Below are 27,203 nucleotides of genomic sequence, written 5' to 3'. Positions count from 1 at the left end.
GTGTGTAAAATACGGCAAATTAACCAGTTTGTTGTCATTATCAGATTGTGGGTTTTACCCACCATTTTTTCGGCGCTCAGTTCAATACTTAGTTGCATCAAAAATGAAAATAAATGAAAAAAATTCATACGAATCGAATTAAATAAATCAAGTTGTATTACGTACGTTTGCAAAAATTACTCGGTGGTAATCACAGGCCGTTGCCTAAATTGCACACTTGCGGTCACAAAATGTAGCGCACGCGTCACAATTCTTCGAAAAAGTCCGGCGAAGCATATGCAACAGTTGGTTAGCCCATGAAATTTTCACTTTTATTAAAAATATTTGAAATGAGTAATAATATAATATATACATACATATGTTAGGTTAGGTTAGGTTAGATGGGTGATCTAGAGAGATCGCACGGACTGCTATACGTAGTCCTTTGTGAAGCCATAGAAAAGAAGAACTCCTCTGTTCGAACTTATAAATTAGCAAAACGCTTAGTAACCAATACAAATTTGCACAGACGTTTAATTTGCAGTTCGTTGAATGTCTGATGGTATGCGCTGCCAAGTGTTAAAGCCTTGACCTCCCAAACGCAGGACAGTCAAGAAGGAAGTGTTGAGGTGTTTCCACCTCAACTTCCCTACAGCTTCTGCAGATAGCGTCTGGTAAGATTCCCAGCCTCACAACATGGACGCCAATAGGGTAATGGCCTAATAAAAGTCCCACAACTATGGAAAGGCTAGCCTTACTGAGAACTAAGTGATCAATAGATCTTGGACAAAAAGACTTTTGCGATAGCCACCGATGGTGGCCCAGCGCTAACCAAGCTCCCACGAAGCCCAGATATCTGGTAGAAGCCAAGAGGATACTGGTGCACCGCCCGCTCCATACCAGTCTTATCACAAAGACAGTCAATGCTATTAATAGCGGGGTTAGCACTTATTGACCTATCCTGAACGCACTAACAATGAGTTCAAGACTAGTATCGCCGCCCTGCTATCTTCACTTCTCTGAAGGAGGTTGCACTCCGGAGCATTAAATCTACTGCTATCATAATGGCAGCAATCTCGGCGTGGAAAACACTGCCATAGTATGGGGTTGACATAGAAGTCTTGTCACTAAACTCCTCCACCAACCTTCCCCCCAAGCTTTGACCCATGCATAATGAAGCTCACCTCCTACAACGGCTATTTACACACATACTCCTATGTGTTATTATATTATCAAGTTTCATTGTATAGTTGGGATGCCCTAGTTCGTTATCAGTTTGTCCATAATTTGTTGACTGGACTTTACCATATGTACTGAAATGTTCTTGACATGACGTAGTTCATTTCTACTGGGTGCCATCAACAGGGGCAAGTTAATTAGGAGGTTTCGTGATGTACAGCTGTCACCTGAAAACATGATCAACATTGGAAAACCTAAGCATTGTCTATACGACGATCTGGATAGAAGCATGACAAGGGAACTCTATTTGGAATCATTTTCCTGGTTGTAAAACTGCAAAAGTCATTTATAAAATGGTAAATCAGAAATATGCAAAGTTCCTACCTGCACTCGATAGAAGACATTATAGGAACATGATTGGAATACTCACTGCTCATACTCTGGTGGTGGCACGCACCTGCAGAATGAGGTTCACAGATCGAGTAGACTGTCAAGAACTAGGCACCAGGGAAACAATAGGGCACCTCTCATGCACTTGTCCCACATTGGCAAAGCTACATGTAAGCATTTGAGGTACCCACCGTTTTAGACATTTGAGTAGGTATTGTTAGTGCATCGGTTGAAATTCGCGTCAAGCGTAGGCATCCTAAAGGACGACTCCTCTTGAAAGACTTCGTAACGGAACTTCATTTAGTATCGCAAAAGACCAGAACTGGTCTGTGCGTGGCTCATTAGACTACCAGACCAACATAACATAACCTAAAGGCAATAAGAGTAGGATTATACGCATCGTTATCGGACCACTATAGTATATAGCTGTCATACAAACTGACTGAGCCAATTCAAGTTCTTGTATTGAAAACTTTCTTATTTGATTTGCAGAGATGATTATCCATGGTAATGCTACAGTCTGCGAATACAATTCTCAGATCGGATCACTATAGTCTAAAACTGATTGTTCAATATCAAGCTTTTGTATACAATTTTTTTATTTGCTAAGAAACCTTCACGAATATTGTCTTGGATTATTGTCCAGGGCAACGGTGCACACGCAAGGTTCATTCAACCAGGAAATTATTCGGACCACTGTGACATATATAGGATGAATATATATAGGTTCCCTACTTTTTTAAAGAAAAACACAGAAACATTAAATTTAATGGGTAATGTTTACTATCATTTGAAAGAACATCCATTTGCTTTTCTTTTTGAGGATTCTCGCTTTCAAATGTTGGCTGCGGCTACGTATTAATTCATCCATTCGTTTAGTCCAATTTCGGATGAATCGTTCGAGCATTTAGACTGGTATGTTTTGCTGCAAAGCCTGAATCGAAGTAGGATTGTCCGCATGAACTTTAGACTATACTTATCCCCACAGGAAAAAGTCGAACATTTTGATATCACAGCTCTTCAATGCTTGCACAAGCTGTATTTTGAAGGCTTTCAAATAAAGATCTCGGCGTAAAATGCGCCATATAAATGCTTTTCATATGTCAGTCCGAGTTACTGTCAACAGCGCCAAATTGCCTCTCCACGGTCTTCGTGTACACTCTTAGCTAGAGCTGCTATGTTTTCCTCACTACGTGGTGTGGACGCAGTCTATTCGGTCTAATATTATATAATCATGAATGTTGGGTCTCAAGATAGGTGATGGTGTTGCGAATAGTACGCTCAGCAGGCAGATTATGTTAACCATAAGTTGAGCAAAGCGCGCGAAATACATTCTTTGAGTTTTCGTAATAAAGTTGAACGATTTGTAAACGTTATTCAGGTGTAAGCCTCTCCATGATGAAATGCCAAACAATACTGAACAAAAATAACATGACAGCTTGACACGACTCACTCGGGATCTGTCAACAAAAGGCTGTTGAAGAAAGTACCTCTACTTGGATCACGAACTGACCTATCAAAATCAAATTCTTGTACAGAAACATTCCTATATGTGTAGGATATTCTAATTTGGGTGCAATCGAACTTAACGTTTTTTGTTGTTATTGTGACTATTTGACAGCTTTTATTCTTCAAAGCCTGTCTTAATTGCATGTACACATTATCACTTACAGTTCTCAATTACTCAGATCACTTGTTGCTATTATGTAAAACTATTACGATATCTATCTAGCTGCTGAGTCTAAGTTGTAATATTGAGTTACCGCATAGTAGTACTTTGTAAAGCGTATATGTATGTGTACAACAACAGCGTCGGTAAACAATGAAAAGTAAACATGTCAGACGTAGCTGTGGAAATTTATGTGAGTAAGAACGATAAGGCGGGAAATTGAAAGCGAATTAATTGGATAAAAGCAATAATTGATCATCTTAGTGCATATTTTATAAAAATCAAAACAAAAAATAATAAAAATAAAATAAATAGGTTAACATACAAATAGTTGAGTTTACATAGACAATGATATATAGTGAGAAATTACAAAAATTATATTCTAAATGAGTTCATATCTCAAAAACTGAATTTTTGTTTAAATTTGATTAAACTTTCCATTGCTTAAGTATTTCACACTTAAAAATTCTCACAAATTAATAAAACTTCGTATGTTATTAACAGCACATTGACTTAATTTTCAATTCATTAAGTGTAATTAGCTATTTATTTAGCTCTAACAATACCTTCAGCCTTTCAGTGACCTTAATTTCTATTGCCCCGTTTTCCTTTCCTTTTGCATTTCATTTAAGTTAGAAACTATGACTTAATAATATAATAAATACTCGTATTTATACGCGGTTTCGCGCGTAAACATTGCGTCTAATATATGTGGGACAGAAAGCAAATAACTGTACTTGTGTTGTGAAAGTCTACTATTTCTCAGCGATGTTATTTTTCATGTCTAAAATTTTTGTATAAACAGCTGCTGTGTTGTTGCTAGTAAACATAAGTCGTTTGCTTTAACAAAATCGCTCGCAATGAGAAAGTAACGTTAACTGCAGTTAAGCTCTTCAAATGTATTGTTTTTGAAAAAATTTCTTCAATTTTCGGTATTAAAATAAGCCTATCGCAATAGTTGGAGCTGAGCGCAGGGCAGCGAACAACCTGAAACAGTTGTCCTAACAAACGGCCAGTACTTCGTTGCAACCTTGGGTTAACATATGCTCTGACGCAAGTGCAATATTTGTACTCATTTTAGGCACTTACAAGGTGCGTTCCAAAGTAAAGAGGACTTTTTGAATCTAGCGCCCCCTGGTGGCGCCATCCATATGTCGACTAGTGCGTTTGAATCTGCTATCTTTATCGAGTGTCCAGTAAATTGCATGACATTTCATTCATTTTAAGTGTCAGTATGTTTGTGTTATCGGTGCGAAAATGAGCTTCGAGCAAAGAGCCAACATTAAATTTTGTTTTAAAATTGGTAAAACTTTTACCGAAACGTTTCAATTGATGAAACAAGTTTATGGCGATGATTGCCTATCCCGCAGCAAAGTGCAGGAGTGGTTTCAACGTTTTCAAAGTGGTCGTGAGGATATAAATGATGATCAATATGTGGGTCAATCAAAATCCGTGATCACCGGAAATTCCATCGAAACTGTGCCTGAATTCATCAAAAATCAACCGAAATCATCATTGAAGTTCATGAAAATGGCATTGAACTTCACCAAAACATCGATTTATCGCATTTTGACCAAACATTTGGGCTTACGAAAGGTGTGTGCATGGTTTGTTTCGCACAAATTGACTGACGACCAAAAATTTGCTCGGAATCCGTCTCATCGATCGACGCTTGTGACCGATTATTTGACCAAAAATCACATTTTAACCATTAACCACTCACCGTATTCACATGATATGGCACCGTGCGACTTTTTTTTTTCGGAAATATGCATTTGCCCATGAAAGGAAGGCGTTATGCAGAAGTAGAGGTCGTTCAAAAGGCTTGCACCGACATACTGGCGGCCACACCGGCCAACGTGCTAAAACACTCGTTCAACATGCTTTTGGGACGTGCAAAAAGTTGTATTGAAGCAGAAGGAGACTATTTTGAATAAAAAAATTGATTTTGCCGAAAAACCCATTTGTCCTCTTTTCTTTTTTAAAGTCCTGTTTACTTTGGAACGCACCTTGTATGTATGTGTCATTTAAGGCGCTATATCCAATTGCATGTAACATAAATGAGTTTTTTCATAATATTGTTTTTGAAGAGATACATACATACATATATACATACATAAAAATATTGTACATTTATAAAATTTAATGTACATTCATAATTAATGAGTCGTTTTGAAAATTTTTGATTTCTAACCTTCAGAAGAACTTTCAAAAGTCAAGGTGCCTGGCGGTTAAGAAGATTCAAATCCAAAAAGCCCAAAAACTTATAATTACTGTAGACGAATACAGGTATTGATAGAAGGACTCGCCAAAATTTTTGTTTTTGACAAAATAGCTACTTCCCAATTTAAAACGCGTTTGGTGTGAAAGCTTTAGAGTGCCTTAAAATCGAAAATATTGCCAATTTTACTACTTTTATCATTACCTGACAAATATATCAAAGAAGAAAAAATTTTCAAGTCGATCGGTCAGTCGTTTCGGAGAAATTTTCCTGCTTTGACTCTGAAACAGCGTTTGAAGTTTTGAGAGCCGATTATATCATATTAAAAAATTCGTAAAAGAAACTCTCATACCTCCGAAACTATTTGCCGGATCAGCTTCATATATTAGTAGCATATTCTTAAATATGTGTGCCCTTTATGCACTATATATGTAGATACATATGCAAAAAAAATACTTTTTAGAGATAGATTTTTATTTTTGAATATAACTCCTTAATGAAGTCTCCGATTACTCTCTAGGATCAAATTCAACTCGCTTACTTTGGCATTATTTCCAATTTTTGACAAAAGACCACAGATAAAGCGTGCGGAAAAATGGTGAAACGATCACGGCTATAAGATCCTTAATTCCTCGACATTATTTTATATTTTCCATAGGTTGCCTTTTATATTTTGTGATTTGGTAGCACTAGTGCTATTATCTGCAAACGCACAATTTAAGCGTAATGTTTGACATTTTTGATGTTATACATCCTCGGAATGTTTTGGCATAAGAAAGCTATTTGTGTTGCTTACAGTAACTTAAAATATTCTTCTCGGCCAAAAAATGGAATTAGATCAGGAACATTTTCACGCAATTATTTTTTACAACTTTCTACGTGGATTAACCCAGCAATAGTGCATTATTACATTTTTGACGATCAAGCGCCATCAAGGACCAGCTTTTATCGATGGTATAGTGAATACAATCGAGGACGTATCTAATATCTAATATCGTACTCTAAGACGAATTTCGAGAAGGTAGTCAAAAATCAGTTGTTGTTCCGGAAACTATTGATGCTGTGCGTAAACTGATATTGCAAAATCGTAGATTGAGACAACTATGAGATATCTAAATGAAACTTGGCAAAAAAGTAAGGCGGAGTTCGTAGATGGCCGTAATCGAACCACTTTCACGCTCACAAACTGTAATTAAAGGAAAACGTATAAAGTGCCATAACTAAGCGCTTAATGAAGCTAAGAAATAATTTAGTACAGTGGATTGCAGTATTTAATGTAAATATCTCTCAAACTGTTTAAGCCAAAATAACTAAATTCACTCTAGATAAATCCTATAAAAACCCCTACTGACAGTGTGAAAATTAAATTAATGAAATTGGGCCATAACCCCGCTCACTACCCATGTAACGGTATTGTTAAAAACTACTTAAAACGCGATAAATAAATAACTAAACAGATAAACATTAAATTTCACCCGCGAGATAGTATAACAGGGCTTTCATGGTGCCCGAGCCAAAGTTGGACGATGACCATGGCCCCGCCCAATTTTAGATGAAAAAACATATCTCGGAACCCGATTTCAATCCTAATTTGATATGTAGCATTCCTCCAACATTTTTATGTTACAGTGTGAAAATGGGCGAAAGCGGACTACAATCACGCCAATTATAAATTCCATCTTATTCTTTCCTTTCGAGTGTACAAATCAAGAAGCAATTAATATAGCGGGATAAAACTTAAGCTAAAAATTGTCCAAATCCAACAAAAAACTGTTCCCTATGTACCGAATATTTGGGCCCAAGTACCTATTGTTGACTTTTTACCGAAAGTATCAGTCAATACGTCAGATTTATAATTGAAATTTAGAGAGAATTCTTGCCTGATGGTAGTATGTCTGTGTGCTACAAGTAGGTCGTAGGACCTATATACCAAGTATACCAATATAAAGATTTTCGACTATGTGAGTTATTTTAATAAAATTGAGAGAGCGTGTTTTCTAAAAACGGTGCGTATTTATGCTTAGAATGTATAAAATCAGGTGAAAGCTCGCCTTAGATACCCTATAACTGAAAATTCTTATGTACCTGAAGATACTTCCCTGGCTTTTATGCTTGCGAGTTGCAAGAGTATGAAATATTAAGTTATGCCTGAACTTAGCTTTTCCTTACTTTTTTTTTTAAAAGTTTGATGTTGAAAGGAGAAAAAGATATAATAAGTGTAAGAACTATCCGTTAAAAACCAAACTTCTGGCAAAATATGATGACAATTTGTGAGGATGGCACCATTTGGAAAGTTTTTCTATAAATTTGCGATATGTTTCTTACAAAAATACATACCCATAATTGATATTTGTTTTGCTAGGAGTATTTCTATTTTATGAAACCCTTTGGTAGTAGTCAGTTATTTGGTCTTGCTGTTTAACCTCACCTTTTCTAAAATAAATAAGGTCAAAGCGCACTCCACGAATTTCTAAATAAAATTAAAATTTTTCTTTTAAATATTATTATCCCAAAATTAATATAAATATCGTTTGTTTACTTAGTTTTAAATGGAATTTTTTAAATGATGTATTTATTGTCTGTTTCTCATGACGCTTGTGCATACAGTTCTTCTGAGACAATCATTACATGGAATTTCGGCGCACCCACTGGAATATTTTCAACCAAATCCGCAAAACCGCAATTCGCTTTATGCGAGTACATTAACACAGTATCTTCTAAGACAACAGTTCATTCAACAAAATTTCCTCAAATAAATACAATTGTTTTATTATTATGTTAAATATATATTGTATGGTTCAATGACGCAAAAGCACCGGCAAAAATTAACTGATTGGATCGTTTTGCTGGTTTGTTTTATCAAATCATTATTTTGTATTATGTAATTTATTTATTAATGCGTCTCGAAGCAAAAGAACTTTTAGCAAACATTTTCCACATTTCTGGTAATAATTTAAGTTTTCATAGTGATGCAATCTGAACTTAAAATTTCGAGTTCAGTTAACAAAATTTTTAGGGGAATCACAGAAATTTATTTATTTCTTTTTTCAATTTTTTGTATACATATGTATATAAATGACCTCTTTTTAAGGTCGAGTAGAAGTGAACAAATTTACGCGTTTACATGTATATACATGCATATGTATTTGACAAAAGTAGACTAACCCATTCCATTTCACTACCTCTCTTTGTCTTGACCACTCAATTTTTAATATAATCAAGGCTAAGTTGAAATTACCACTTATTGATAAGAGTATTTTTTTATACCCTGAACAGGCTGTATTAATTTTGACGTGAAAACATCGGAGACGCTATAAAGTATGTTTATAAATGATCAGTATTCCGAGCTGAGTTGATGTAGCCATGTTCGTCTGTGTAAACGCAAATTAGTCTCTCAATTTTTGAGCTGTCGATCTGATATTTAACACACGTCTTTTTCTCTCTTTTGTCAGAACTACCTATCAAAATCCAGTCCTTGCATTAAAACTTTTTTATTTGACGCCGTCTTGTGGAAACCGAATGTTGCCGAGATCGCGGGCTTCAATTTCAGACATCAAATAATCGGTTGTCATGACGTGATAACGGTCACCTTGGAACCTTACGTTCTCACCGGCATTATTTTTGATGAAATATGGTCCGATGATTCCACCGGCTCACAAAGTACACGAAACCGTTGTTTTTTCTGAATGAAATTGCAGCTCTTGAATTTCTTCAGTTGATTTTCGTCTCAAATGTGGCAATTTAACATACCAATTGAGCCAAAAATGGGCCTGAGCGCCTAACAAAATTTGTATCGAAAACGTCGGATCTTCTTGGAATTTTTCAAGTGCTCAAAAATAATATGACATCTTGACACGGCTCACGTCTGATCTGCCAAGAAAAAGCTTTGAAAAAAGTACCTCTACAAGGATCACCCATTATATAGAACTTCTCTGCTCGTAATAATCACCAGATCTTGAACATAAAAGCACATACCCTCATACATTTTTTATATATGTATGTAACTAATACAGTTAATAAAAATAAGCTTCCCTAATATTCAAATAATTCCACTTCCTTCAAAGCTTCAAATATTACGAAAATGTGACTTACACGCTTTTGAAACGCGATCGCCAAAATGCAAATAAGGAAATATTTATACACCACCTAAGGGCAGGCAAAAAGTCGTTTACAATTCGCATTTCAATATTAGTCATGAGCGCGAATTAAAAGTAACAACTGTACAACTTGTCTGTCTGTATGAGCGGTGTCTGCGCTGCAGTTATATTTAAAAAGAGGCCGGCAAAAATAAGTGAAATTATTTGGTTTGCATTTGGCGCGAGCGTGATTTCTTTGTTCAACTTGTATGAATGTATGTACGTGTGTATGTATATACATATGTAGGTATATAGTATGTGTATTAAAAATAAGCTAAATTAATTTGTTTGCTTATCGCTTCGTTTGTTGGTTTTTTCAATAAAATTTTAAGATGTTAACATGAATTATTGGGACAAAGTATTTCAACAGTAAATTGTTTATATGCCATACAATTTTTCAATAAATTTCGGGTTTGGTGATCCATTTAGAGGTTCCCTACTTTTTTTAAGGGGGTATTCTGGTCTAGACGTTTGAATTTTAGGCATTTTTTAAACTAAGATAACAAAAAATGAAAAACATTTTTACTATCCATTTTTTTATATCTTTTTTATTGACATTTTTATAATATAAAAAAATATTTCAAGAAAAAACAAGAAAAAACGTTAACTTCGGTTGCACCGAAGCTAAATACCCTTCACAGGTGCATTTCTGTTAGTAACCATGTGTTCAGTTTGTATGGAAGCTATATGCTATAGTCAACCGATCTGATCAATTTCTTCGGAGATTACATTGTTGCTTTAGGAAATAATATATACCAAATTTCGTGAATATATCTTGTCAAATGTGAAAGTTTTCCATACAAGCATTTGATTCCGATCGTTCAGTTTGTATGGCAGCTATATGTTATAGTGGTCCGATATCGGCCGTTCCGACAAATGAGCAGCTTCTTGCAGAGAAAATGACGTTTGCAAAATTTCAAAACGATATCTTAAAAACTGAGAGACTAGTTCGTATATATACAAACAGACAGACAGACGGACAGACGGACAGACGGACATGGCTAAATCGACTCAGCTTGACATACTGATCATTTATATATATACTTTATAGGGTCTCCGACGATTCCTTCTGGGTGTTACAAACTTTGTGACAAACTTAATATACCCTGTTCATGTTCTAAAACACAAAAAACAAGAAGATTCTTCATTAGTAAGGATGTCGTTAATGGGTTGACCATTTCAAAAAAAAAAAAATAATAATAATATATGTATATATAATAATATATACCAAATTTCAAAGGAATCGGTTCAGTAGAACTTGAGATGTCATGTCAACCACCTCAAAAAAAGTAGTTTCGAGAAAAATGCGTTTAATGTTTAGGAGACAATTCTTGTGAACACGGACGCCACGTCACAATATTGGCTGTATCTCCGAAAATAAGTCGAATTTTGAAAAATCCTTCCAAGGTCATATTTTTGAAAGTCTAAACTTTCAAAATATGCAAGAAAAAAAATCAATTTTTTCAAATTAAGGAAAAACACAGGAACTTCAAATTTAATGGGGAATGTTTATTATGATTAGAAAGGGCATTATTTGGCATTTATTTTTTGTAGATTATCTCTTTCAAATGTTGGCCGCGGCTACGTTTCAGATGACCCATTCGTTGAGTCCAATTTGCGATGACTCTTTCGAGCATTTCGACTGGTAACTGACGAATGATACGCATGATGTTTTGCTCCAAGGCCTGAATCGAGCGCATAGATATTCAATTTTACATATCCCCACAGGAAAAAGTCTAACGGTGTGATATCACACGATCTTAGTGGCCAATGGACCGGCCAAGACGTGAAATTATGTAACTGCTCACCGAAGTGTTTTCTCAATAAATTCATTGATTGATGCGATGTGTAGGCAGTGACGCTGTCTTGTTGAAACCATATGTCACCGAGATCACGAGCTTCAATTTCAGGTAACAAATAGTCATGGCGTGTTTACGGTCGCCATTAACGGCATTATTTTTTAAGAAATATAGAACGATGATTCAATTTAAGAACTCGACGTAAAATGCGCTGCTAATTTTCTTCACACCGTGCTGGACGTGGTCTATTTGGTCGAATATTATCCAATAATGAATGCTGGGTCTTAAGATGAGGGATGGTGTTGCGAATAGTACGCACAGTAGGACGAATTTATTGTGTTTGAATTTATATATTTATGATGGCAATATTAAAAAAATAGAAAACATTTTAAAGTCAAGTCATAATAAATCATATCCTTGTATAACCTCAATTTTTAATGCATATAAATTAATAAAATAATTAATTTTTATAGTGAAATATCCCACTGTGCCTATTAATTACGAATTAGTAACTTACATTTCTACGTCACAACACTACTTACACGGCAATTACAACATTAGAGAAACTTCCGCTGGTCCATAGCAATCAATCTTTCGGCTCTTTCCAACGCTCGCAGTATTTGCTTGTTCTTTTCGGCACTTTATAATGTCATGCTTATACTTGCATACATGTATGTATGTATGTATGCATGTAGACTCAATTTAAATGCAAATCGCAATTTGTTATTTTAGTTTGCGCGGAAACGTTGCAACGGCGGGTGTAAATATGTACATATTTGTATATGGTATGTGTGTATGTGTATGCATGTACATATGTATGTGGTTTTGCATATGCAGAGTGACATTAAACGCAAACTAAACCGCATAAACATCGGAAGCAGACACGAAAATAATATGAAAATTTCACAAAGCACATACACACTCACTCATATGTGACTCAGTGTGTGTGTGTGTGTGTATGAATAAGCCGCCGGCGGCATACACACCCCTTTTAAGCCCGCCTACAAGCAATTCGCTTTTGCTAATGAGCTTACAGCTTGCATGTTTATAAAATTCGCAAATGCAATTAAGAAGTAAAAATTAAAAATAAAAAAAGTATTAAAAAATATAAAAAAATATTTAAAATAAAATTATGAAAAAATATAAAAATATTAAAATAACTAATAAATAAAAAAATAATAATAAAAATATATAAAATTAAAAAAAAATGAAAAAATAAAAAAATAAATAAGAAAAATTTTAAAATACTAAAAGACATCTAAAAAATTAGATAAAAATTATGTAAAAATATAAAAATATTAAAAAACAAATATTAAATACAAAAAATAATAAAAAATAAAAATAATTAAAAAATGAAAAAAATAAAATGAGAAAAAATTACCAGATACAAAAAAATACATATAAAAATAAAATAACAATTATGCAAAAATATTAAAAAAATAATAATAAAAACAGAAAAAATTAAATTAAATAAAACTAATATAAGAAAAATTAATAAATACAAAAAAAAAACATATAATAAAACAAAAATTATAAAAAATAGTAAAGTAATAATAACAAATACAGAAAAATTAAATAAAAAAATTGAAAAATTCAACAAACGTATAAAAAAATAATAATTATAGGAAATAATAAAAAAATTTTAATAATGACAAAAAAAAAGAAAATAAAAAATGCAAAAAAAAAAAAATTAAAAAAAAAATATATAAAATATAAATTATTAAATATAACAGAAATTAAATAATGCAAAAAATATACAAACGCAAAAAAATAATAATAATCATAAAAATTAAATATACATAAATATTGTTAAATATGTATAGGAGAAATTAAAGAATACAAAAAAATATACAAAAATTTAAAAATAATAATAATAAAATACAAAAATAAATCGAAAAGCTCAAATGAAATATACACACTCATGCATTCAAGTAAATACAGCCAAGTAATATTGCAAAAACGCGAAGCAGACAATTAAGTATGTATAGTGGAAAAGTAATAACAAAATGAAAATAAAAATAAAAACAACAATAATGGCGTTTTTCACGTGTTACAGCCGCAGCCAATGCGTCAAACCTTATTGTCACGCCCCAATTATATGAAATTAAAAATACCGTAAACAAAAAACTAGATATAACTGTGCTTTAATTTCATTAACTACGGCATTTGCAAGCGTTAAACACTTTACGCACGAGCTTTTTTAACTGTGTTTTATGTCAACATGCAACTTCATGCATGGAATGGGCGTTACATACAATATTATATTATTTATATAGTTATTTATATTTAGACACATACATACATACATATGTGCTTAGCTATAGAGTACTTGTGCCCAAAGTCCAATAAATGCGTTTGCCAAATTTGCAATACCTCCTTCGCCGACCCACACGTATAAATAAACCACGAAGCAACAAGTTTCTTGACCTCTAGCAACACGCAGCTTTATATTTACATATACATATGCATATATGTAACTTGGTGTATGTATATAAAGTACAAATATACATATACTTATGCAAATTTATCTTTTTTGGTTTTTTTTTTTGTTGCTGCCTACTAAATTTAGCTGGCGCGTGTCGCCGTCTTAGAAACGGCAATTAATCTTAGAAGCCATATTCAACAGCTCGCTGATTGTTTTTTGTATGTTATTGTTGTGTGTAATCGAACGGAAATGTCAAAGTAAATTGAAAGTTGGTCAAATATACATACTTATGTAAGTAAGAGGGCGATGAAAAGAAAGGTAGTATAAAGCAGATAAAAATAATTTTGTTTGTGAAACGTCTCTGACTCCGATACCTTCTAACCTAACCTAAATAAATAATACACAGCTATGTCACTTACCTCACCCCAGAACCCTAAATTGCTTTACAATAACTGTTAACCACAAACTCCACATATTGAGTGTTGGCAAGCCGTTTACTACCGAGCCATTTAAGCAAGACTTCGAAAAGGTAAATAATCCGAAAGAGCCATATCTGGAAAACTTGATAGAATGGAGAGCAGATCAAACATTAACCATTGATTTGAGCAATTTGGAAGACATTTTTTTTTAAGTTGACAGTTGTTATACCCTGAACAGGGTATATTTAGTTTGCCACGAAGTTTGTATCAACCAGAAGGGAATGTCGGAGACCATGTACAGTACTTATGTATGTACATATATGAATACATAAGGTGACGAACTGATTTAATCTGTCTGTCTATATATGTATACGCAGTATAGGTTTTTCTCCTCGCTCATTTGTCGGAATCACCAATATCACTATAGCATTAAGCTGAAATACAAACTAAACGATCAAAATCAAGTTCTTGTACTGAAAACTTTTTTATTTTATAAGATATCCTTACGAATTATTTTTTCAAGACAGTACCACAATCTCCGAATATATTATTTGGATCGGACCGCTATAACTGCTATACGAACTGTCAAACAAATCAAAATCAAGATGACGATCTTCATAAAATATCTTTTTTCTTAATTAAGTGACCATATTTCGAATTGAAGGTTGTTTATAGTTATCAAGCAACAGAATGATAAGTAGAACGAACTATCCAAAAATGTTTCGTTGGATGCAAACCGTTGCCGGGTTACGTTTTCAGATTTAGTAGTATGTATAGTGACTATAAGAACGACACCCGTAAAGGTGAAATATGGGGAGACACTACAGTGATATTGCAGGAAACTGTAAGGCTGATGAACTTGATAAGCAGGTACTTCAGTCTCAATAGTCACAATAATTGTGGGCGCTCCGTTGGCTCCGTTTGCTACTGTATCGACGGACCTCAAATCAGCTTCAGCAAGCGTTTGTCAACTACCAACAGCTATGAAGTCGCAAGATCCTTCAGTCCCGGGGTAAATCGAAAGAGGTCTAGGGAGCTCTTCGCTCTCAGAAAGTTTAATTTATCTTGGTTGTATGAATTCAAACCAAACACTGTCATCGGGATTCATGCAGTAAGATTGATTATCTCACCGGATGCCAGCTGCAGCAGATTCCACAAATGTCTCACTTTTGCCAGATCAATGCCAAACCCATCAAGCTAAATAGCGGAAATAGAAAAAAACACCTAAGCAGTTTTGTTAAAGATTCAGGGCGCTTTACCGTTAGCTAATACAACTACAAGAGATTTTCGTTTGGCTTCACAAAAAGTTGAACATAAAAGTCTAAGTGTGATGCCTCCGCCATGCCACTGTTTGGCGCCAATTGGAGATTCCAAGTAGAGCCAGGTCCTTCTCCACCTCGTCTTTCCAACGGAGTGGAGCTTTTCCTCTTTCCCTGATTACCCCGCCGGGTACTGCGTCGATTACTTTCAAAGTTGGCACGTTTTCATCCATTCGGACGACATGAACTAGCTGGCGTTGCCACTGTTTCTTAATTCGCTGAACTATGTCAATGTCATCGTATATCTCGTACAGCTCATCGTTTCATCGACTGCGGTATTCGCCGTGGCCAATGTGCAAACGACCATAAATCTTCCGCAGAACCTTTCTATCGAAAACTCGTAACGTCGACCCATCAGATATTGTCATCGTCCATGCCTCTGCACCATGTAGAAGGACGGGGATGATGAGTGAGTTCTAGAATTTGGTCTTTGTTCGTCGAGAGAGGACTTTACTTCGCACCTGTTGGCAAGAGTTATTCTGCGCTGGATTTTGAGGCTGACGTTGTTGTGGTGGTTAATGGTTAATTGTGATTCCAAGAAAGAAAAAATTATCTTCAACTTCTAAGTTATGACTGTGAACAGTGACGTGAGAGCCAAGTCGCGAAGGCGACGGCTTTGTGTTTGATGGTAGGAGATGGAGCCATTTGTACAAGTTCACGCAAGTGATGAAAGTTCTCTGAGCATCATTCATCTCATTCACTTGGCAGTGGCTAGAAACCATTCTTTAATATATGGCTTAAGCAGCTCAAGACTTCCGGTCTTAGACGAAGTATCCTCTAGGTAGTCAGAAAACATCCGTTTGAAGGCGAATTATCCCGCAAACGCCTCGGATGAGAGACGCGCCTTTTGAGAAAGCTTCTGCTTATTCAAAAAAACAACAACAAAAACCTTGGCAAATACTTTTAATATAAAAGATCCTCAAATGAATGGAACATTATTCCAAGAGTTTCCTTTAAGATTCGAAGTTAATTAGTATACGAACAAACTGTTTAATGTATACTCATTTGAATTTATTCACAGGAAATTTTGTCAAGCTATTCAATTTCGATGTATTTTCTATTACTTGTTAACAACTTTTTTATCTGAACATAAACCTTTCTTTTTCCGTTGAATAGACTGTAGGTTTCAAAGAAAATTTAATGCAAATTTCGTGAAAATTAAATATAAATAGACAATTAGCTAATTGTATATGTTAATTTAATTCAATTAAGAATTTCAATTCAATTAAATACAGTAAAGATGTTTATTCAAAAAATAATATCAACCAATACCCTAGGCACTCCACCATTCATGATTTCTTACCGTTTTTATCGCTTATAACAACAACAAAAAGTAATATTACTATGAAAACGTGCCAACACAATGGCAAATTAATGTCAGCTGACTATTCTTTTTTCAAATAGGCTTGTCATTTGACACTTGAAATGTTAACTGACATCGCAAGGCGCATGCCAATTTATGCTATGCAAAAGCACAGACATAAATGAATGATTCAGCGAGAATAATGCAATAATGCAATAAAAGTAAATAAGATAAATATGTAAAGCCATTGGCTGAGTGGAAAAGAAATGTGTTGCCGACGATCACAAGACGCTAATGCACTTGTTAATTCTGTTTACTACAAGTGAGCAGAGTTCGTTGCAGGCAGACAATTGCCGGTCATGTGACACAGGAAGCCGCGTGTGGTTGCGTGAAAGTATTGTTGTCCAAGCTGAAGGCAAAAGAGTAGTCTGCGACAGCTACTTATTTTTTTAACGAAAATCTTGTTCCAATAATAAGCATAATAAGCAACTATTTATATAAAGGTATGTGTACATAAGAATAGCGTAATTCATTGTTGTTGTAGCGGTAGAGAACATTTTTCAAATAACTTTGAGAGATCTCACCGGATTAACAATCCTTAGCAGGACACAAACTCGGTCCGTTTATGTTTCATAGACTTCACCTTGGTTGGAAAGACGTAGTGGTCGCAATCTTTTGTTTACCAAGGAGTGTGAATTTCGAACATTCCTCTTCTACAGCTGCAAAAATCCTACGTCATATCATACTATGTTATATCAAGGGTAAACAACTCAACTGTATGCCTTGTTCAAGGCAATTATCACAATTGCTATGAAATCCTTTTAAAATTTATCTGCAGGAAGTCTTCAATTAGCGCTTCCTCAATCATTGCGTTGGCGTTTTTAGGTTACAGTCTTAGTAAAGTAGTAAAACGATCAAATCGAAGAATAGTCGTAAGTTCTCAGAAAATAATGAGTTTGATACTGAATGTGGATGAACGGCAGGCTAGAAATGTTCCCTCCAAAATTTCAGTACGCTTTGGGCTTCAGTCTCTAGATCACCTCGGGGGTTAGTCACCGCAACTTTTCGTTCGTAAAATAATGACCCCTGTTGGCTAGCTTGTCAAGTTCTTCGTACTCATGCATTTCGGTGTATCTCTTTTTCGTCTGAAAATGCGTCTCGCTTCTCTCTTCAACTCTCGGTATCTATCCTATCCTTCACGTGTTGTGGTCGATTGTAACGTCGCGAGGTAGGCAGTCTGTTTTCTTTCCACTGCGATACGGCACTGTACCAGGTGTTCTTTTGCATTTTCCAAAAACCAATGGCTTCAGTTGCAGAGTATTTAAGGAGCTTAAAATGCCGTCTCACAGTTCTCCTACACCGAGTTGATGATGAGTGCTTTCAGAGAGCAGGAGTGCAAGTCGGGTAGAAAATCGTTCAGCTGTCTGTTGTGATTGCAGCTACACGACCTCGAATCTTGGCTGCAAGATAGTGGTACAAGTCCATGTTAGGACCTCGGAACGTATGCACGTCTAAAACACTGGAGATGTGTCTTCCGTCTATCACAACATGATCGATTTGGTTGGTGGTTTTTCGATCCGGAGACAGCCAGGTAGCTTGATGGATTTTCTTTTGCTAGAATCTAGTACTACAGATAACCATATTTCGGACACCGGCAAAGTCGATCAGCCTCAAGCCACTGTAGTAAATGCCAGAAGAACCTACTCGTCTTAGTCCTTGTCCCGTCCATCACACTTTTTGCACGGCGGTGATGTCAGCCTTACGAGGACATCAACTTCCCAATTAAAAGACCGGACATTCCAGGTGAATGCCCTTATATTGTAGTCATTGATACGTTTGCAGTGGTCGTCTTTCGATGCTGTTCTACTAAAGCGCAGAATCCTGGGGAGGGCTGATTCGCCTTTAAACGGATGTTATTTGGCTACCCAGAGGATACTTGGTCTAAAACTAGAAGTCGTGAGCTGCTTGAGCCTTATGTAAAATAATCTTTCCCAAACTGCGTGAACTTCTACACATGACTCCATCCTCCGACGAGTATAAAATTAGCTAAAATAAATCCTTTGAAATAAATCCTTTCTTGGTTCTTGGTTTCTACCGTTAGTTCAAATTCATCAGGACCGAAAATAAAGAAATGCAATCTCAAAAGTGGTAACCTCATAATCAATATAAAATAAATGAAAAGAGTAGTTTTAAAAAATCTGATTTAAACTTTATCTTGCTACATTTAATGATCTCTCTATTATATAGAATTGGAATAATATTAGAATGTTATGATCAGCTTCGAAAAGGACGGCCACATTGAACACAATCTTTAACGGTTTAGAAATATTTATGTAAACCTAACCTCCAAAAAATTTAACGCTCCACATAAATTTGTATAAAAGTATTTGTTCGAAGCTTTTCTATTCACTCACACAAACATTTATGCGTTTCTTTACTCCACAGTTACATTGCTGGCCGCTTCAAAATCATTTCGAATTCGGAAACTAAAGGCCTTGGCACATTTGTCGGCACATTTGCATTGCCGTCGCTAATCTTTCTCTCGCTGGTCGAGCTTGATTGGAGCACGGTAAATTGGACCTTCTTACTGGCCATGACGCTATCCAAATCGATTGTATTCTTCGCTGTACTCGTGATCTCACTGCTCATTACACGACCGCTAAATTATGCGCGCGCCGGCCTCTTGAGTATTTTCTGTACGCAGAGCAATGATTTCGCGATCGGCTATCCGATTGGTATGTAGCAATGTTTGCCTCGAAGTTACATGGAAAATTACATTTATTTACTTCCTCTTTGCAGTGATGGCGCTGTACAAAGACGTGCATCCCGAGTATGCCTCATATTTGTATTTAATGGCGCCCATTTCGTTGGCGCTGCTCAATCCCATCGGCTTGGTGCTAATGGAAATCTCGAAAATCATACAAACAAAAGCCGAAGCGGTGAGTTTAAGCCACAATTTTTTTTTTTTTAAATCTTATAAAACATACACAAATTCAGGCACAAGAGTCGACCATCTGCCCGGACACTTGCCCGGCCGAACAGCTGACGAAGCGTACGCGCTGCTTGGGTGAAAAACAGCTTTTGGTGCTGCACACACTCAAATCGCTCTTCTTCAATCCGATGTTGCTGATGACGCTGCTGGGCGTCGGCGGCGCCTTTGTCTTTCCGAATGGTCTGCCCGAAATGATAGCGAGCGTTTTGCGCGTCTTTGGTCAGTCATTCTCGGCGACGGCGCTTTTCCTGTTGGGTTTGAAAATTGTCGGACAAGGTGGTTCATTGCGTGGCGCAGGCTTTCTGCTGCCCGGCATCTTGATATTGGTTAAAATGTAAGTTTTTGCAAAAAAACATTGCCTACATTTAGGCGTCATACTAATGTTAACTTTTTTACAGTTTGGTCTTGCCGCTAGTGTGCCGTCAAACGGTGAATATCATGCAGGCCGGCACAGATTTCAATGATACAACCGAATTGAGCACCTTCGGCTTCTTATATGGCACCTTTCCGGCGGCACCGGGCGCTTTTGTCATCGCCACGCAATACAATGTCGAAGTGGAATTGGTCGCTACGGGCATGGTGCTCTGCACATTCATCTCCGCACCGCTTATGTTCATCTCGGCGAAAATGATTTCCATCACCAATCTGAATCCAGTCGACTATATACATGAGTTGGATGTGTTTTCGTTCGATATCAGCGTTGCCGGTGTGGCCGCCGCCGCTTGGGTTTTGGTGTTATTGATTGTGACGAAACGTTTTAGACGCATGCCGCATCGCGTTACATTCTGTTTGGTGCTGTCGCAGCTGATATGCTGTGCGGCCGTGATTATCTGGGCGAAATTCGATCATGCCGAGAAGTGGCTGATTTACGTGCAATTCTTCCTCTTCAATATGGGCACATTTAGCAGCCGTTTATGGACTGCGATATTGGCGATTTGCTTGCTCTTCCTGCAGTGTCGCAGCTTGTGCTTCGTGCTCAACATGTGGCCTTATATGGTGAGTGGCGTGGTGCTTAGTAGCCAACATAACCGCATTTTTAATTAATTTTTCAATTTCTACCAATCATTAGATCGCCTTTGCGTGGGGCGTGCCCGCCATAATATCTGGTCTGCTGATCGCCTTGGATAGCAAGATTTTATTGCCTGATAAGCATAATGCCTGCTTTCAATATGGCACCGCGCAGGCTGCAGTCACCGTCTTTATGCTCGTCATGTGTTTCTTCGGTAAGTAGAGCTTCATTTTCGGTTACTTAAGGGGTTAGGCCAATCTAGAGCAATAAAAAATACCAAATTTCGACAATTTATGCTGAAGAAAGTGTTCAGATCGAACCACTATAGCATATGGCCGAAATGAAGGTTTTTTCTTATTCAATATTGCCTCCAGGACGGCGATGAATCCCTCTAAGAGATTTTATTTTAATCTTAGACTGGCCTAACCCCTTACAAATTCTAAAACTTTCTTAATGATGAAAAAACTGTGTTTGACAAGTTAAGACAGGCTTCACACTACACTCGCGTCAGTCAACACACACGAAGTAACTGCTCAGGACGTGTTATGCCGCTTAGACGCAGCTACAGATGTTGCGTGTTTGCTGACAAGTTTGTACGTCGAGCGCTGTGTGAAGCTTTGCAGTGATGCTCTCAAAGTTTTCAATCTGATACATATTATCATATAATACAATCCCTACAAGTGAATACCGTTATTTAAACTATATTATGTCATTTTCTTGCAGTAACCGTTGGCTGTTTGGTTATGCATCAGCGTTATAAGAAGCGTTATGAGAAATACCTCACGTATACACGTGAACTATCCAATCCAGATTCCGGTGAGTTAACTTAAACTCTCTCTTTTATAATTTTATTTACCAAAATTATAATTTTCCTTTACCTAGAACCCTCAGATCTACAATCCACCATATCAACTGCGAATTTGCTCACAAATACAGATGGCGCGCGTCTCTCCAGTGGCAGCGTGCCGGCACAGAGACGTCGCTATGGTTCTTATTCTTCGTCGGATGATGACGATATTATCTCGACAACGGATAATGGTCCCAACACAATCGCTGGTGGCTGTGGCGGTGGTGGTGGCGGTACTTGTTGCACCAGCACTACCAGCCCAACAACTACGACGGTTGTTGTAGATATCGAAGATCTGCTGGCCAAATCGGCTGCCGAAGGCGCACGTAAGCGAAGTCACGAACCAGCCACTACGCCATCAACAGATCAATTCGAAGATGAGTAAGTAAAGCTGGTTTGGCACGCTATCTAAATTTATTTTAATACCACATCTCTTTTCTCCTCTAGGAATCTCGGCATACGTTCGGGCATCTGTAGTCCGGCTTTCAATTGCGGTGCGGGTTCTTCACGTCAAAATTGCCAATCGATTATCGAACGCTATCACGATCAATCACGTAGCGGGCTAGAGCCATTGGAATATGCTAATGATGCTGATGAGTATCAGACTTTGAAGCATACAGTTTTGCTGATCTTGCTGCTCTGCTCAATGTTTGTGGTATGTATAATTAGAAATACCAAGACAATTTTTAAAAAGTTTCCGTTTACAACAACAAATTAATAACTCTTAAACTATATTTTTTCAGGGTCTCTCCGTCTCCATTTGGACTTTGGTAATGGATGGCATGTCTGGTATTTACTTGGAATTGAGTTTTCTCGACGCTTTCTTGAATTTCGGTCAGAGCTTAGTCGTTTTGGCGCTGTTCATCACTGACACTAGCGAATTGCTGACACCATTCGTGAAGATTTGGCGCAAGTTGTGGTGCGTAGCAGTTACTTGCGTCTTAAAAATGCTGTTTACTAATGAATTATTGTGTTTTTCGTTTTATTTGTATTTGCTTAGGTATGGCGCAAACGTATTAACCCTACCACTATGGACAAGCCTCACGCCGGAGACCAAGCATATTTGTGAGCAGTTCCGCAATCATCATTTGGAGAATTGTAAGAAGGATATTGCCAAGGATCGAAGGTTTGTTTCATACTATATTCTTTGTGCGATTTCATTTTGCATATTTTATATATTTTTACAACTATAAATTTCGCGAAAAACATCCATTTAGCTCGCATTACCCAATTTTTCAATGAAGTAAATTTTATTTTTAAATAGAATTATTAGATTTAACTTTTTTTGAAATATTCCAAAAAACTATTTTCAAATTCTTTGCTTTCGGTTTCGATAGGTGTTTTAGGGATATACAGGTAATGAGAGCAGATAACATATTTGTGTTTACTCAATTGTTTTGCAAGAGTAGCATTAGCACAACTTTAATCTCTTTTAAGAAGGGGCTAAAACATAGTATAGGCAGAATAAAATTTCTGCAATGTTAAGGTTAGAATTTCAGCAGAACATCTAATAAGCGTTTTGTAATTGGTTCTTAGATTGCTTTATCATCAATATAAGAACAGGAACTTTTTACTAATCTGAACTTACAGCTTTTAAAGCGACTCCTACTGATTTTCATATCACTAATTATATGCGAATAAGTCAGACTGTTTGTTGGATCTCAGATGAAATACTGATTGTTTTTGGTATATCGAAAAAAATTAGTATTCAATTTTTTCACGCTTCTTTAGAATATCAAAAATTAAGATTTTGCCGAGAAAAATGATTACGACCCAAATGATTATGACCCAAATGAGAGTTGGAACATAAGTGAAATTGAAATATAATAATACTTTGTGGCTTTGATAATTTATTGTAACTTTCTGTAATTCAATTCTGAACCAAATTTTTACGAAATATTCGATCAAAAATGACCCGGACTGTTTCAAACTGTGCGCGATTCGATAAAAAATATTTCTGGACTCGTACCACATTTTTTATATTCGTGAATCTTCTACTTCTTTATTGATAGACACCGCTTTCGTGCTTAAGCTTAAGCACCAGATGTTAATTAATCTGTGTTTGGAAGCTACGACGCGAAATATGTATTTGTCTGACAGTTTTGTGTTTCCAATACAAAAATATTCATTGAAAATCTTGCAAAAGAGTCCCCTTTGTCGCGAATACAAGTCTCTAAGGCACAAATCATTCAGTGATAAAAATCTTGAAAACTTGCCTCATGCGAATCATCCATTCTTGAAGATCATCGTGTTGGCATCAGGGAGTTAACAGAAGAACTCAAGATCGCTTATAGATCGACACAACACATTTTGATTCATGTGCTGGATATGAAATGTTTCGCCCCAAAAACCTGAATCTTTTGCAAAAACGACGTCGAATAGAAGTCTGAGATGCTTGACAAGCTAACAAAGTATTTACAAATACCAAACGCATCATTACTGGTGACGAGACTTGGGTTTATGACTAAAACTGTCGAAACTGTCCATTCATTGCCGCGAATGGCGCTACAAAGTTCAAGTTGTTAATGTTTGAAACTTTAAGCAAGCGTTTGTATGATTATACTCGTATTTTTCTTAGTAATCTAGGTCATATTTGATCAGATGTAAATATAACTTGATTTTAAGAAAGTTGTATCATCCTTTTATGGTTATCATGCATTCATGTATTCATGTTTTCGGATATATTTAACATTTAGTTTAAACACAGTCAAGTCCATTTGATACTGCATAGTATTTTCTTTTAATATCAGCTGATTGAAGTGTTTTTAGAAGGTATGTAATTTCAATTTCTTCAGCAATCACAACATTCAGCTGCTAATGCCACATTTACACCGCAAAAAGCTAGTTGCAGAAGAAAATTTTACATGCATTTTAATATAGCGCTTGGAAATTGGTTGAATTAGAAATTAATCATTAATTGCTTTTTCGGCATTATAATATTGAAAGCCATATGCTATGTATTATATTGAATAATTACACTATGCATGGCATTGAACTAGTTTTTTGTTTATTTATATTACTATAAGATTGTTTATAATCTGATAAAGCTCTAGCACCGGTGATATTGATCTTACAAACTGACACGTTTTGGAACAATTCGCTCATTTAGTGTGTTAGTGCGTAATTTTTAGGTTAGGTAATTTTATAAAATAAAAAAAATTTAGATTTCTAGACGGCACCCCAAACCTTAATAGTTAAAAAAATAGGGTTGCAAACAAACAATGCATTATTGAAATGACATTTAAATTAAATATATTTTTTTTGAAATTTCAAAAAAGTTAAAAATAATTTTCTTATCTCTAATACTGGATTGAAAATTATAAAATGTATGTTTAATCTCTAAAGCCTACAAAAGAGGGCTGTTCACTTTAATTTTATATTCAACAATCACAATCTCATTTATTTTCGAAATACTTAATTATTTAATACTAAACATAAATTATTTATATAAGAAATATTTCTTAAGAATATTCTGCTACTGTAGCACACTTTCCCTTTCAATTCAGCATTTTCATAAATTTTTCAATTTTGTTTATATTCCTAACAGGTGGCGCATCAGAGTGTATCGCAAAGTATTTTACGGCACCGAATTCGTGGATTGGCTACTCGAAGTTGGTCTTGCCAAGGATCGCCTGGAGGCTGTGCATTACGCTAGACATTTAGTGGACGGACGTGTTTTACGGCATATAAACAATGTTTATCATTTTGAAGATAAACAGCTATTATATAATTTCTGTGCGCGCCTGTAAATTAGCGCAGCAACAACAAAACGTTAAATACGAAAAGGAGCTACGTAAGCAACAAGAAATCTATTTTCCTCTTTCTTCTTCTTAGTTTTTAATTTTTTAATTGGATGAAGTTGTACCAAGGCGTTGGACGTGGTGCTGTGATGCGTGTCAAATGTTATTTTCATATAAATTTATAAGTACATATAAATGTATATTATAATACACATATACATACATACACACATATAGCAGCATATATAGTTTATATATATTTTAGTTATTGAAAGTTACTGGCGTAAGCAGCCATTTGCGTGATTAACTTGCATATAATCTTCCCACTAACCGCAATTAGTAAAACATTATGTCTGATTGATTTATTACAGTTGCGATTTATTGTAAACTTTGATTAACGGTTAAGAATTTGTATTAACTAGTCGTTCTAGTTTTTAATTTCATTTGTATGTGTGTGTGTAAAAATCATATCACAAAGAATTTTTAGCTTTCAATTTGTAATTTGTAACAATTGTGCAACTATAAAGTATTTTCTTGTAGTTTAATTCGTTTTTGTGTTTTATTTTATTTTTGTTTTAATTTTTCTTTTAAAAATTTTTTTTTTAATTTTTTTTTAATTTTTTTTTTATTTTTTTTTATATTTCTTTTTTAGTTTTTGTGCAATTGTTTTACTCTATAGTGTATTTGAATTGTACATACATACATATGTACACGCTATGCCAAATATCTATTGTAAATTAGGGAATTATTTAGAGGTTAAGTAATCGAAACGTATTTTTTGCATGGAAAAAGCGGATAATTTTATTGTGAAAAATTTTGAAAAATTGCTAGGCGTAAGTTGATATAAAGATTGTGATTGCTTTTAAGCACTATTCGGTTTATAAGCAAGTGCAGTTAGCTGTAATATTTTATAAAAATATAAGAAGATAATAAAGAAAACGATAATAAATTTGCTACGGTCACAAAGAAGCTGAAAAAAAGAATGCGAAAAATGTGTTTTTAATGTTGGAATGGAAATATTTTTTTATTGAAATTATAATATTTTAGCTTTTCTACACACATATTCGACGGCGGTGCGATAAGTACTCAGTCTCAACATCCATATTATCCAAGAAAAACTAGAAAATATATATATGTTGTTGTAATGGTTGTCTAGACACTGTTTGGGTGGGAAGACGCAAGTTATACATATATAATCTAGTAGATCTAAAAATCATGATGTTTTGATAGAGGAGCTAAGTATTGATTCTACAGTTGGGTCTATGTAACCGGCACGGATCCCCAGTTTTCTTCGCCCACGGACTATCAACTCGGCAGCATTCCTCGAAATTACTTAGGAATGCTTTCTGTTGCTACAACAACAACAACAAGTGCTAAGTGAGTAGGCTACATGGTCATGCTAAGGGTTGTCTACATTCATGTAAGAACTCAAGTATTACATAGTTTTGGGGTTTAGGGGTCGATTTTAACCATGTGTGTATCGGTAAGTAGGATTGTACCGCGACCTAAGGTCTATTGTGCCCTCTCCTAAGTCACAACGACCCACTTAGAAATAGCATATTGATAATTCTAATGTACTGTTAGGTGCTAATGACGTGATGTGATGCCTATTTGGAAACATGGATCTAAGGGCCTTTCACCTGTGTCTGCAGACTGCAGTGCAGTCAATTGGTAGGTGTTCCGGAGTTTCAGGCTCTCTGTCGCAGATCCAGCAATTTGCACAAGAAGATAGATCCATGTTATATATGTAAGTGCTTCTTGAGCTTTCTTTGACTG

The 27,203-nt window shown here is 35.6% G+C and overlaps 1 protein-coding gene across 3 annotated transcripts in view; it reads left to right on the top strand.

The window, feature by feature from the left end:
- Positions 1-26,410, top strand: part of LOC126763552 (integral membrane protein GPR155) — a 47,531-nt gene extending 21,121 nt beyond the window's left edge. Inside the window, exons 2-13 of one of the 3 annotated variants that reach the window (XM_050481160.1) lie at positions 19,285-19,574; positions 19,639-19,778; positions 19,837-20,165; positions 20,230-20,827; positions 20,901-21,054; positions 21,564-21,656; positions 21,723-22,068; positions 22,135-22,342; positions 22,431-22,606; positions 22,688-22,813; positions 25,235-25,480; positions 25,547-26,410. In XM_050481160.1, the coding sequence (XP_050337117.1) occupies positions 19,285-19,574; positions 19,639-19,778; positions 19,837-20,165; positions 20,230-20,827; positions 20,901-21,054; positions 21,564-21,656; positions 21,723-22,068; positions 22,135-22,342; positions 22,431-22,606; positions 22,688-22,813; positions 25,235-25,436 (2,662 nt within the window). In that variant the 3' untranslated portion in view covers positions 25,437-25,480; positions 25,547-26,410. Of the gene's footprint in view, positions 1-19,284; positions 19,575-19,638; positions 19,779-19,836; positions 20,166-20,229; positions 20,828-20,900; positions 21,055-21,563; positions 21,657-21,722; positions 22,069-22,134; positions 22,343-22,430; positions 22,607-22,687; positions 22,814-24,437; positions 24,460-25,234 lie in introns of all 3 variants that reach the window. The other 2 variants (XM_050481161.1, XM_050481159.1) reach the window with 2 other exon arrangements.
- The last annotated feature ends 793 nt before the right edge of the window (positions 26,411-27,203 follow it).

Source organism: Bactrocera neohumeralis, chromosome 6 (assembly GCF_024586455.1).
Source record: "Bactrocera neohumeralis isolate Rockhampton chromosome 6, APGP_CSIRO_Bneo_wtdbg2-racon-allhic-juicebox.fasta_v2, whole genome shotgun sequence".
Taxonomy (NCBI): domain Eukaryota; kingdom Metazoa; phylum Arthropoda; class Insecta; order Diptera; family Tephritidae; genus Bactrocera; species Bactrocera neohumeralis.
The sequence above is the reverse complement of the archived record's forward strand: the minus strand, read 5'-3'. Positions and strand labels throughout refer to the sequence as shown.